Below are 13872 nucleotides of genomic sequence, written 5' to 3'. Positions count from 1 at the left end.
TGAAAATTTTTAAAAAAGTTCAATAACGTTTAAAATATAAGTTATTTATCTTTTCTAAAGCCCAAATAGCTCTTTATGGTAAGATGGTATGCATATGTTGTTTAAAGATCTTGCCTGAAGTGTAAGGCACTTAAACTGTTGCTTTTTTATTTACCTTGGGGTAAAACACTATAAGGCTCACACTGCTTACTTCGCTCTCTAAACAGATTCACACTTTTCGCTTCAAATCTCGTGTTTTGCTTTAATAAGGACTTGATTCAATGTATGATTTTAAAAAAATTTTAACTTTTTTAAACACCTTGTGCAATAAAATCATCATTTGTAGGGTTGGGTAAAATTGTAAAAAAATAATAGGGATATGAATATTGTGTGTTTGTTCTTTACTTTAAAAAAAAATAAACAAAATTCAATTGTACAGAAACATTTATTCAACAAAAACGTATACGGCAAGGAAATGAACGAAACAAAAAAAACAAATAACAAATGGCACTAGAATTCATCGGATTAATCAATATAATATTGATAATAAAACTAAATACTATCATATATTCTAAATACTGACAATATAAAAAGAGACAAACTCACTAAGTAGCATTGGTTAGACTATCATTAATTTTTAAATAATACTTATTTGTAATAATATTCAACTAAATGAAATATTAACCCATAGTCTTCTCTTTAAATGAAAGACTTCATTCCTTTAAAATTATGAGTAAACAAAAAAGAGTTTACTAAATTTCTCAAGCCAAAATGTCCTTAAAAAAATCCATCAATATTGAATTTTATTGTGATATTTTTATAATAAAACATATGAGTAAAAATATTTCACACACAAAAATATTTTTTTTCTGAAAATCTGTAGTAAAGTATTTTTTAAATATTTTACCGTAAATTTACTTTATATGTTATAGTAAAGTGTATTAAAAAATATGTACAATTTTATTACCATTTTTCCAATATATAAGTATATTTTACACTTTACCTATCAAGCGTTTTTAATCTAGAAACATGCAGTTTCTTTTAAATAAACATATAATATTTTTTTTCTTCCTAACAATTCATAGAATTAATCAAGTTCAAAATAAATTTAAAATAAAGTTTATAAAATCAATGTTTTCTTTCTCTTAGACTATTTTGTAATACTACAATGTAATATATGGGAACTTTAAACAAGTGAAAAATAACCTGAAGTCTACGGAACAAAAACACATATATACAAATTTTATAATAAATACTTTCATACAAACAATGAAATATATTAATGACACTACTTTCTTCTTTCAAATTCTTTACATTCAATAAAAATTCTCGTAGATTATCTTCACATATGATAATTATAATGAATGTGACTATTTTATATACTATAATATTTTCTTCAAAATGTTTATGCATCACAAAGTATCTCATCACGTATAATTCGGTAAAAGTACGTATAATTTAGAAGAAGGACTAGAAAAACTATATAATATTGAGCAAATACAATCAGTCTTTCACTATGCTTATGATTTAAACAATGTTCGTGGTTTAATTTTCATTTCAACTTTCATTAGTTCTGACCATTCTTGACCATCCATATCGTACCACGTTATTCCTGTATTGTAACGGCCATTAATGTTCACATACTGGCAATGGTTGTACCACCAACCGCTACCATAGAATTGGGCACAATGTGTAGCTTTGCTTGCGTCATTGTCTTTATCAGGAGTGCTGAAAGCCATGCCATTATGGTAGCTTAAGGCATCACTAGCATTACCAGAATAACCAGCAATTACCAGTCTATAATTGTCCATTTCAGCCAGTACTTCGAAAGTATTATATTCTACATATTTGTAAGTGCCTATAGCATCCCACATGTCAATTCGCAAAACATATTTCTCTGATGTTGTTAGCTTGTGAAGAATTTCATTTCCAATCCAGAAATCACCGTCAATATCGCCGAATCCTTTTTTATAATGAGCCCAGTCTTTATCAAAACTTTCATCACCTTTGGATCGTCGTTGTATAAGGGTCCATTCACCACCTGAGGAATCCATATCACAAAAGACTTGGACTGCGGAATCCTTGAGCTCATCTATAGGGGAGCGAATGAGATAGGTACCACTTTGACGCTCAAATAACTGCTCTAATGTAGAGTTTCCTGAGCAATCTGTAAAATAGAATAGATTTTAATTAAAATAATAGAAATACATGCAAATTAAAATAATCTAGTTTCTCTGACTGATCATTTTTCCTGATCAGACATAGTTTCTTTAATTTTAATATGTTGATAATTATAAAGCATTGAATATTATATCTTTCCTTCAATCAATTGTTAAGAATACACTGTAAGAAATTCGGGATCAAATTACGGTATAAAGTACGGGCACTTTGGGATGCATCATCCGTAAAATCCACTTTCACTGTAAAATATTATGCCGCAATTTTTACAGTAATATTTATTTAATTCGAGTCATTCGGTGATTTTTCTGTAATTATTACTGTAAAAATTACGATATATCATATTTTTTTTGTTTCGTAACATGTTCCGGTAAAAATGAAATTTACGGTATAAAAGTACTGACACCCTGAGACTTTTAACCGTAATTTGATTAGGAACATTTTACAGTGCACCGGAGTGTCTAAAAATTCCTTAGGTTTGAAGAATAAACAAATAAAACAATGAAATGTAAATGCTGTTGTTATAACAGTTAAATTTAATCATAATCTTAAACTATAAATACAAAAATCAATACCCTTCGCGAAGCAATTAGATAAAACACTTTATTTTCTTTAAAATAAATTTTAAAAGCGAAAATCTATATTGAATATGGGGGATCAATATCAGTATAAAGGTTGTGACAGCAACACCCGATTAAAATATATTCATCATAAATTAACTTTTACATTATTTAATTTTTTCTAAATATTATTTAATTTTTTCTAAATATTATTTAATTTTTTCTAAATACTATTTATTATTTATATAAACCACATTTGGGTTTATGGATAGGTTCTTAGTATTTGAATAAATCCCATAACTCCTTCTAGCAACTATCAAACTATCAATCAACTTTTTATTAACTAATTTATCATAACGGTAAGTAAATGATTGTCTTAAATAACTGTTATTAGTAATGTCAAATCAGTTTATCTCATTAACTATTATATAAATTATTATTTTATTATAATTTGCTTATCGCTGAATAAGAAAATATAAAGAGATGCTTTTTAAATATATTGATGTTTCACTTTGAATAATATCAATTGTTAAGAATGAATAACATCAATCATAATGTTTCTTAAAAGTAAAAATTTCTTAATAGTGACGCGGGCGAAGAAAGAATTGTCCTGTGTCGTCATGCTAACATTCCGATAATAGCCCGCTAATAACTATCACCTTGCGGGCAGTTTTTCATCCTATCATTAATTGTGCATTTATCATTTGTCGCATTTTCTGTACAGATGAGGCAATATTACACTCTTGAAAATGACGTTTTGAGAAGATCTATGCCGCTGGGTAACAAGAAAGTTATTAAAAAACCGATATCTTAAGTACCGCCTTTGAATAAATCCATTGCTTCAACTTCAACTTATTGGTGGTTGAGAAGTTGGTTAAGATTTCAGTACCGTGGGATTTCACTCCCATCTAATATTCAATTCACTTATTGGTTCCGTCATTTTATTTTTATGTTTTTATTAGCATTTTTTTCGAATATGTATGCCTTAAAACAAATGTTTTTCGAATCTTCAATGCTCACTTTTTCGTTTCGCAAATCTAGACACAGATAATTTGTTTCTCGGACTTAATTATGCTTTATGTGGCACAGTAAAATTTTATATTAAAATTCGAGTTTTATTAAATTCGATAATAACTAAGCAAAAAGATACATTTATACATACTAAAGATACATACAAAAGATACATACTAAAATAAAGATACATTTATTATGAAAGAAATTTTAATTCCTTTATAAGCCTTTTACATAGTCATAAATTAATTCATGTTGTTACATTTCTCAAATTTGTAACTAATTTTTTAATTTGTATTTCGTAACTACAATTAATTCATGCATTACCAATTTACATTTTCATTATAATATATATTTATTTATTCATTGCTTAGAAACATCTTTATGTTATTCTGTAGCAATTACTTCCTTTTTTCAATTTTTTCTCATAAAATTTAAGATCGATTTTATTCTCAATTAAATCTTTAGCTGTTTTAAACAAGTGATGAGTACTTGTTAATATATTAACATATTCTTCGTAATATATACTTCTTTTAGGACAAAAAATTAATTAATTATATTAAAAACATTTAACGCAATTAATGTCAAATTTTTTTACGTGATTGTTCATGTCTGTATACAGTCCAAACAGATATTCATAAAATGTATACTTTTTAAATTAATTGATATTAGACAGCTTTTAAAGACTTCTATTAGAATTGTATCATAAAGAAGATGGTGCTCATATTTCCACGACTATTGTGGTATTTATACTTTTGCAAGTTCATGTGAGATCAATGTACCTTGCAATTGACTGTAATTATCTTTACACTGCATAGTGATGCATATTTTAATTATCAACTTTTATTTCCGCTTCATTCTCATAAAAAAACGTGTAGTTAAATTTTCTACACAAATCTGTCTTATTTGGGCTAGAAAATCGTGTTTTACATTGAAAAATTCCTGATTTTAAAAAAAAAAATTTAAAAAAATCTCATATCGATTTCAAATTTGAATTCTGAAACTCATTCGGTAAATTCTTTTACATTAAAAAAAGATATAAACTTCTAACTTGTATAGAATTAAAGTCAACTTCTCTTCCTACGACGTAATATATAAATATATATATTGAAAGTTAGCCTGATTTATTGCGATTCCAGAATCGGAGCGAAAACTAGTTAGACATAGATATGAAATGATATATTATTCTGCTGCAAAATAAAATTATGAAATATCATAAAAAATCAAGTTTTCTTACCTCGAGGTAGCTGATGTATGAACTTTTCAAGTTCTTCTTCCATTTCTTCTTGCTGATGTTTGATGAGAGGAATGTCCTCTTTGAATTGTAAAATGCTTTCTCTAACTTTATGTTGAGCTCTTTCCCATTTGTTAAAATCTTTATCGTCTACTTTTTCAACAATTTGTCGATGTAAAACCTCGATTTCCAATTTTTCGGCATCTACATTTTCTGAAAGTAATTGAATTTTCGACTCTAAATCAGAAATTCTTGAATCTTGAGCAATTTGTTGATTGGGTTGGAAAGTTGTGTTTAACACAGCATTTTGAACCAAAAGAAGTCTTAAATGATTACTTTGTAGATCAGATTCAATATTAGTTATGTCATTTTTAAGATTAGATGCCACCTGCTCGGAAGAAATTTGTCTGTCACTTAGCTCACCCAAATCGGATTGCGTTTGTGAAAAATTATAATCTAATTTAGAGATTTCTTTTCTAATATCTTCTGTTGTTCTATCGTAGTTACGCTCCAAACGCTCCAGTGCGCTAAAAAGTTGCATTGTAGATCCATGAAGCTTGTGAATTCCAGTTGATGTAATATTGTTTACTTTTGATTGAATATCCAAAGTCTGGACCTCAGTTTTATTCATTAAGCTTTCTAAAACATCTAATCTTTGTTCTAAAATTCTTCTTTCTATGTCAAATGGTTCACTATTGTTAATTATATCATTGTAAGAGTTTTCCAGTGACACTAATTTGAAATCAGACATTGCTTGCGTTTTCTGGAGGTTGCGCATTTTTTCACTTATTTCCGTTTGAAGAAATTCAAGATTTACAACTGAATCGTGCAAATTTTCTATCTCTGCCTTCCATTGGCCATGTCGGAATCTGTGATGATCTCCTTCTCCTACAATAATAAGACGAAGTTTAAAATTTTATTAGTTATAACATTTCATGAAATAAAAATATTTGAATGTTGCTTATTTGCGATTAAAAAACTTAAATACGTTTTTGTTGAAGTTAAGTCAAGTGAAAGCTTTAATAACCGAGCCTTTATCTCTTTTATACAGAAAACCAAATGTAGATTTAGAAAATGTCATGGATATAGTTTGAAAGAAAAATATTTGAATGTCACTTATTTGCGAATAGTTTACAGTTTCGAAGTTAGGACAATTAACAGTTTTAATTATCGACCATTTATATCAAGCCAAATAAAGATTTATTAACAGAATTAATTTAATTTTAAAGGATATATAATTTTTATTAAAATCTAAGTTTGTTACATTTAAGTTATAGAATACATTTAAATATTTTTATTTAGAAGGGAAACAAAGTGTAATGAATATTAAAGATTTTACTAAATAGTACTAGGAATAAGAATTTAAAACGAAAAATTACCCTATATCTAAAACAAGTCATTTATTAGTATCTTACCTGTTTTATGAACATCAGTGTCTTTTTTCAAACTATGGTGATTAAAAACTGTATCCTGTAAAGAAAAAACATGCAAATTAATTACAATAATTGTGTCACCAACTGTTTGTTTTAATTTTGAACAAAGTTAGACAATTTCAATCATCATTATAAAATTATAATTTTGAAATTTCTTCATTTTTTAACAATTTAGATTTTTTGTTGTTTAAAGAAAAAGATTTTAGGCAAGTACTGAATTAGTTCTGAATTAATTACTCGCTAAAATTTATTTTTTCTAGTTAAGCTCAGATAGAAAGTATATACACTCTTATATAATATTAGAGACATAATAGAAATTTAAATATAAAAAAAATTGATGAAATAATCACAAAGGTTCTCTTCAGGATGCATTCACAAAGGTTCTTTTACGCCAAAGGCATTTCGAAATAAATAATAATTATCCTAAGATAAAAATTACTCTTTTTAATGCATGCCTCAAAGAAAAAAAAGAAAAGAAAAAAAAAGAAATTATAACATTATTGTAAGTGAGTTTAAAATGAAAGAAAGAAAGAAAGAAGAAAACAAACTTGCGAACATAAAGCAAAATAAAATAAAATATTCGTTAAAAATAAATTCACTTATCTAAACAGTTAACAAAATTTTTAAAAAGAAAAATAAATAAATAATGTGCTTTTATCTGGTATTTATATAAAAAAATTATTAAAAATGTAAGAATTTATATTTCTGTGCTGCCATCTATTAAAAACAATTTACGAATAATAATATTTGGGAAAAACGTTGGAAACATTAACCCAGGAAAAGAAAAGAAGTTTATTAAAATCAGAAAACTTATAGTATTTTAGTATTTTACTTATAGTATATTATTTAATTTGCTCAAAAAATATTAATTTCAATTTTACACAATAAAAAAATTTAATAAATAGAATCATTCGTATTAGTAATATTTGTAGAACTTAACATACGAACTCAAACTTGGAGTAAATCATTTAATTGGCTTTCTTTCTTTTATAGAAAGACAGTTTATAAGTCAGAGGTTACATTTATGGTTAGAAAGCCGTTTATAAACTTTACCCTTCATTCATAAATTCTTTCATGATTGTAAACTACGCGTATTACTTGCGTTCATCGTATTTAAAAACGTATTACTTGATTGCATTCATTATATAACTGTTAGACTCAAGATTGGCAAAGCATTAAAATTCAAGTTATTAAAAAATATGCTTACTTTCTTTTTTGATAACAATATGTGTTCACGTAGTTCTTCTTTAAGAGAGTCAACCTGAAAAAAAAATGACTTTTAGAAACCATACAAAACGTATATGCATGTAATCAATCACCAATATTAAACTTACACATTATATTGTTTCATCTCACTTTACTACTATCATTATTTCTCAATTATACTACATTGTATCAAAAAATAGAATATATAAACAGGTCTTACATTATGCTCGACGAATCAAAATGAAAATAAAATTCAACTATTTAAGGAGTTATTTCACGGAGGATATAAAAAGTAATAAAGCGTTAAGGAGATAAGAATAACAGAGAGAAAAAAGATGACGTCTTGTAATAATCGTTATTCACTTCACCCAAAGGCTATAATTGCCCAATTCTGTCACACATTTTTAGGCTACTCGATACTTTTCTTTTTCAAACAAAAAAGAAACAGAAGTAAAGATATGAAAACCAATTTATACATTAAGTTAATAATATAATATTGCATGAATTATAAAAACTACTGCTTCGACAAGTAGTTATTTACAATAATTTTTGTTTTAATTTTTTCCATGAAATTTATAACACTTTCAATATTAATATCTTTAAGTTAATTTTATTTAACCATCCTTCTTGAGTATTAGAGAAGACTTATCAGGGTAGAAATTTATGATTTGAGTTTACTTTAAATAGCTGGTTTGATTAGCAAACTGTTTTAAAAATTGTTTAATTGTTCACTGAGAAAAACAGTATTGTCAGCATTGGCAGAATATATGAAATTTACAGTGTTTCTGGCTCTATGGGAACACCAAAAAAGCTCGGTAATTTTCACTGAAACTCTTTGGAAATGATTTTGGTAAAATTAGCAATAAAATGTAGTTTTATAATATGTGATAAAATTTGAAAATTTTATCACGACACTTTAGAGCATGGCATAAAAACAATTTATTCGGTTAAATTTACTTTTCAGTTATGTATTTCATACTGCATTGGATCAAGAAATAGAATATATAAAAAGGTCTTATATTATGCTGGACAAAACAAAATGAAAATAAAATTCAACCACTGAAGGAATTATTTAATGTAGGATATAAAAAGCAATAAAACGTTAAGTAGATATGAATAACAGAGAGGGAAAAAATGCCATCTTGTAATAATCGTTATTCACATTGCCCGAAGGCTATAATTGCCCAATTCTGTCACACATTTTCCGGCTGCTCGGTACTCTTCTTTTTCAAAGAAAAAAGATGCAGAAGTATAAATATAATAACCAATTCACACATTAAGTTAAGAATATAATAATGCATTAATTATATGAACTATTGCTTCGACGCGTAGTTATTTTCTTTTTTTATTTTTTATTTTGCTCCAGGAATTCAAAAAATTCTTAATAATAATATTTTTAAGTTAAAGATTCTTCTCGAGTTTTAGGGAACACTTTTCAGTGTAAAAATTTATGAACTGAGTTAACTTTAAATAACCGGTTTGGTAGAAAAATACTTTAAAAATTTTTTAATTGTTCACTGAGAAAAAAATTATTGTCCACACTACCAGAAAATGATGATGAAATTTACAGTGTTTCTGGCTCGATGGAAACACCAAAGAGCTCGGTAATTTTTACTGAAGCTCTTTGGAAATGATTTTCGTAAAATTAATAATAAAATGTAGTTTAATAATATGTGATAAAATTTGGTTAATTTGGTAAAATTAGGTAATTTTATTAGAGCATGACATAAAAACAATTTATTTGGTTTAATTTACTTTTCAGTCATGTATTTTTTAATAAATGTGTGGTAATGAGAACTGTAATTTTGATAACCAGAATTTTCGTAAACCGTTATCATATGTTCAGAAAAATTACGAGATGGATAGCTTAAGTACCATATGTTTTGGTTTTATTAACCGAATTATGTTTTTTTTTTCTTTTTTTGACAGAATTGTTGTTACCGTACAGTACGGTAATTTTACAAGAATTTTTCCTCTCCGTGTTCTTAAAATTACTTCCTTTAAAATATAAAAATTTAGCAAAAAATATTTATTACAATTAGTTTTATCTTTCTAAGGAAAAATACAACTCTTCTCAATCATGTATAAAAAAACACCATTATTGCAAAGAAGGCTTATAATCTCATAAGCTTACAGTGTTTTATGCTTCGGATGAAAATTCTTTAAAAATAATTGGCGATATGGTATGATTTTAAGTGGAATCCCATAATATAATAAAAATATATTAATTGCATTATTATTAAATATATTAATTGCATAGACAAATTATTGAATAATTAAGCAAAAATTTAAAAGTTTATTGATAATTTCTATAAATGCTGCAAAACATGATAAACTTATTTATTCAGTACTTAAACTGCTGAAATATCATATTTAAACTAAAATAATCTTATATTTAAATTAAATCTTGTCTTTAAACTAAAATAGGTGTTCGAATAAATTATATTTTTGTTAACTCTTAATATTACGAATATATTTTTGAAAAAAAAAACATATGGATAATTACAAGAAAAAAATTCTTTTATATTTAAGAAAAAGAATTTTTTATTTTATGTATGAAAAGTTTTAAAAAGCATTTATTAAATAACAAATGTTGCACTATGGTGTAATTGATGATGGTTATTATATCATCGTTAATGATTATGATATTAATGATTCGACGATGCATAAAATCATTATTAGGTTTCGAACGCTTTTACCAATTAAGCCAAATTCGTATTTAAAAAAGAAATTTAGAAGAATGTTTTTATAGTAAGAAAATTGCATAAGGCTTATCATTTAAGCCTCGCATAGTTATTCAAAATATCAACATTAATTTCAATAATAAAGTGATTTTGAAGAAAGTAAATAAGATAAGTAAGAAAGCAAAATATTTCAATAATAAAATGATTTTGAAAAAAACAAAATAGTAATGAAGAAAATAATAAAATTACAACTGAAAAGATTGAATCGTTGAAATTAGATAAAAATAACTCGGCAACTAGTTTGCGTTGTCAGTTTTCATATCTAGAAGAATGAAAAATTGGGACAAGGAAATATGAATGGATTTGTGAGTAGATTAATACTACATAGCTTTTGCACACCCATCTTGTCAGATCTTTTATACAAATTCTAAAATCAATTTTAAGCAAATTAATTGAGTTTTACTTTTTGTCCAAACTTCACCAAGTGAAATTCTTAACATTCCCAATCTTGTTAAAACATGAAATCAAACAATGCCAGTCATGGTTTTTCTTGTTCATTTCAACATCGTGAACTTCCTTCTTCTGAGTCCCAATTTTGATTACTAACGTGATTTCTTTTATTTCCCAGGGCATTTTTTTTCCTCTTCAATCAAATGAAATTTTATTTGAAGGCCAGAGACGGTGACTAACCTTCAAAGATCTAAAGAAGATTTACCCTGAGGACCGACTCTAATTATAACTTACATCACGGGCAAATTAATATATTTGATGTTTTCTTAGAATAGCTCATTTTTTTCTTTGTTACATTTGGAATGTTAACTAAGCAACTAGATGTTAACATGATAATAATTATTTAGATTTAAATTTTTTCCGGTCTTCTAAACTTTTTTTTCTTCTTAATTTTGCTTAATTTATAGGTTTCTTTAACAAATTGTCGTCTACCTTGAAAGATTCTTAGTTATCTATGATGACTATATTTACATTTTTTAGCCATATTTAATTCGAAAGAGAATACTTTTTTTTAAATTTTAAACGAAGTGATTTGAAATATCAATAAACTTTTGTTATGAAAAACTTAATGAATACAAAAGGCATTAATCTGAATAGGTTTTAAAATTGCTATATTTCAGTGCAAAATGCTTGTAAATAAGAGATGAAAAATGAAAATAAACTCAGAAAAGTTCTTAAAATCTAGGAAAAAACCGTAACAATATCTAAAAAAGTCAACTTTTTATTTAGTCAATCATTGTAATTTATTAAATGATTAATTTATTGATTCGTGTAACTAAAACTGATTTTTTTAGTATAATATTACGTTTTATTAATATTAAAGTAATCCATTTCATATTTATTCTTAATGAATAATAATGCATCTTTTATTTCTTTAATATTTTTGAATAAGAATTTTATTTCGTAATTGTACTAGCATTAATATGCTTCGTAAATACTTTTTTTTAAAATTGAAATTGAAAGTGCTCTGTATTCTTAGAACCACGCAATAACTTTCAATATATTATCAAATACTTTAAAGTGCATTAATTGCTGAATAATATATTTCATTTTCCAAAGAATTTCAATTTTCCTCTTGAAATATTGTTTACTCACTAATTGTTTACTAGTCTCACTAATTAGCCGATAAAAAAGAGGAACTAAAGAGTACATTAATTTGTACTTACTTCCACTAAGATTCTTTGTTGTCCTGCGGCCGATTCCTGAGTCCTCAATCTTAACTCATCTACGTCCCTTCTGAGTTGTTGAATAAGAGCTGCGTTTCTTTCCCAATCCACTTTTACACCATCCATGCGATGTTCCATGGATCTAACATCTGATTTTAACAAAGTCAACGTTGCTAAGGTCCTTTGCTTCTCCGCAAGAGTTGCACTAGTATTAAGTGACATAGCCATCTCCTTCATTTCACGTCGCAGTCCTTCAACTGTGTTTTGCAACCAGCGTACAGCCACTCTCCCTGAAGACATTGATACTCCACTAGACAGATGAACTTTCATTTCAGCCATTTCTTTGCTTAGTCTAAGCAGTTCCTGCTTCAGAAAATTTGCTTCCTGCTTCGCATCTATCTTATCTGTCTTGAAATTTGGAAATTGGTGAATAAAATGATGCAATTTAGATCCGGAAAGAGATTTTTGTTCATTGATCATCGCCTCCAAATTTTTCTGAGAATCTTCTTCAGAGCGATCAGACAGATCTTTAATGCTCTTCTTTTCCTCTTGAGGAATTCTTCCCACATCCTTTTTCACATATTTGTAAACTTCTTCTTGCAATTTATGAATGGCCTCACTATCTTGTTGACGAATCCTTCGCAGTTCTCTCATTTCATCTTGCAATTCTTTCATTAAAACTCCAAGAGACAGTTCGTCAACACTTTCTCCAAACGCCTGCAAACACATAGACACAATCGCAAAAACTATCACAGTCAACAGCCACATCTTGTATTTGAAAGAAGAAAAAAAAAGACTAAAACCAGATTACACCTAAAAACAAAATCACTCTAAACACCAATTATTCAATTTAAGATTTTGAATTCATTTACACCGCAATGTAATCATTTGAAAAACACGTGGAATATTTCAAACACACCGGTAGTTAAAGTAACAATCCAATTATCCAAGAAGATGGTTTGCTGCACAAGATAGTCCAATATTTAGAACTCGAAGTTTCAATAGAAAACTTTTGTTGGAGAATAAACTTTAGGCAAAGGTGATTCAGTACCATATGAATGTTAATAGAGAGAGCAAAAGTTTATGTCTGTTCCATACGGAGTCTCTCTCGATAATAAACAGAAAACTCTTCTTTGCCAAAGAGGTGCTACTGACACCTAAACAGGAGTAAGTGTCGTGAGCTTCTGCCTTGACGTCGTCTTGAGATCCAGAATAAAGTGAGTAGGTCGTCTACAGCAGCTGCCGCTTTCTAATCGGCCTGTGCTCCACGTGGCCGGCAGCATCTCAGATGCCCCCCTTTTGATCCCCCCCCCTCTCCTTATATGACAGCTGCTACTCGAAGGATGTTGAGGAGAAGTTTTTCTATCCCCTGTTCCCCCAGATCTACACATTTCTTCAATGGCAAGACGTTGCGCAGGTTTTTCCCTTCTCTTCTTACTCCATCTTTAATATATTTATTTTTTTCTTTTCTTATTATTCTTTTCGTGTTTCTTATTTAGTCGCAGATGCCATGCGCCAGTTGTTTGGAAGACATACTCCAAACGGAGGAAAGGAAAAGGGCCACACTTGCCTTCAACCCCCAAAAGACCTCCCCCCTGTAGATAACTGTTATACAAATTTTGAAGGGAAACGGTTGTCTTCGAGTCCTTTGGGGACCCCCTCCACGACTTCTCAAATTATTTTTCATCCCTCATTTTTTGTGGGGCACTCGTTTTTATCGCTTTTAAAATAAGATTCAGTTTTCTAGTTGACAACTAACATCAATAAAAGTATTATGCAGCATGAAGGGGCATGCTTCAAAGAGGGTTACAGGCTCCTCAATAATTTTTAATAAGGAATGATAGCTTTACGACTTTTTATATATACTTTATATAATTTTGTTTTGACTTTAAAATTTTATTTATGGATTAT

General features: G+C 27.7%; 2 protein-coding genes across 11 annotated transcripts in view; one reads left to right on the top strand and one right to left on the bottom strand.

Moving 5' to 3' along the window:
• Window positions 1-13872, top strand: part of LOC107451019 (uncharacterized) — a 222115-nt gene that overhangs the window by 150468 nt on the left and 57775 nt on the right. The gene's annotated exons all lie outside the window — the stretch shown is intronic.
• LOC107451021 (protein scabrous) lies at window positions 406-13223 on the bottom strand. Its single transcript, XM_016066985.3, has 5 exons — window positions 11962-13223; window positions 7603-7656; window positions 6378-6432; window positions 4966-5850; window positions 406-2146 (listed from the first exon to the last, which is right to left on the bottom strand). Exons 1-5 carry the CDS (start codon window positions 12727-12729, stop codon window positions 1500-1502), a joined length of 2409 nt encoding a protein of 802 aa, XP_015922471.2. The 5' UTR covers window positions 12730-13223; the 3' UTR covers window positions 406-1499.

The sequence above is a fragment of the Parasteatoda tepidariorum genome, chromosome X1, assembly GCF_043381705.1.
Source record: "Parasteatoda tepidariorum isolate YZ-2023 chromosome X1, CAS_Ptep_4.0, whole genome shotgun sequence".
Classification (NCBI taxonomy): domain Eukaryota; kingdom Metazoa; phylum Arthropoda; class Arachnida; order Araneae; family Theridiidae; genus Parasteatoda; species Parasteatoda tepidariorum.
This window is presented reverse-complemented; position numbering and strand designations above follow the sequence as displayed.

What these genes read in the sequence shown, in the direction of transcription:
- LOC107451021 (XM_016066985.3), bottom strand. Translation starts at nt 12,729, where the DNA reads ATGTGGCTGTTGACTGTGATAGTTTTTGCGATTGTGTCTATGTGTTTG. An exon ending in AACAAAGAATCTTAGTGGAA is followed by an intron (nt 7,657 to 11,961) that starts GTAAGTACAAAT and finishes TTTTTTTTTCAG; the next exon opens with GTTGACTCTCTTAAAGAAGA. An exon ending in CACTGATGTTCATAAAACAG is followed by an intron (nt 5,851 to 6,377) that starts GTAAGATACTAA and finishes TTATTATTGTAG; the next exon opens with GAGAAGGAGATCATCACAGA.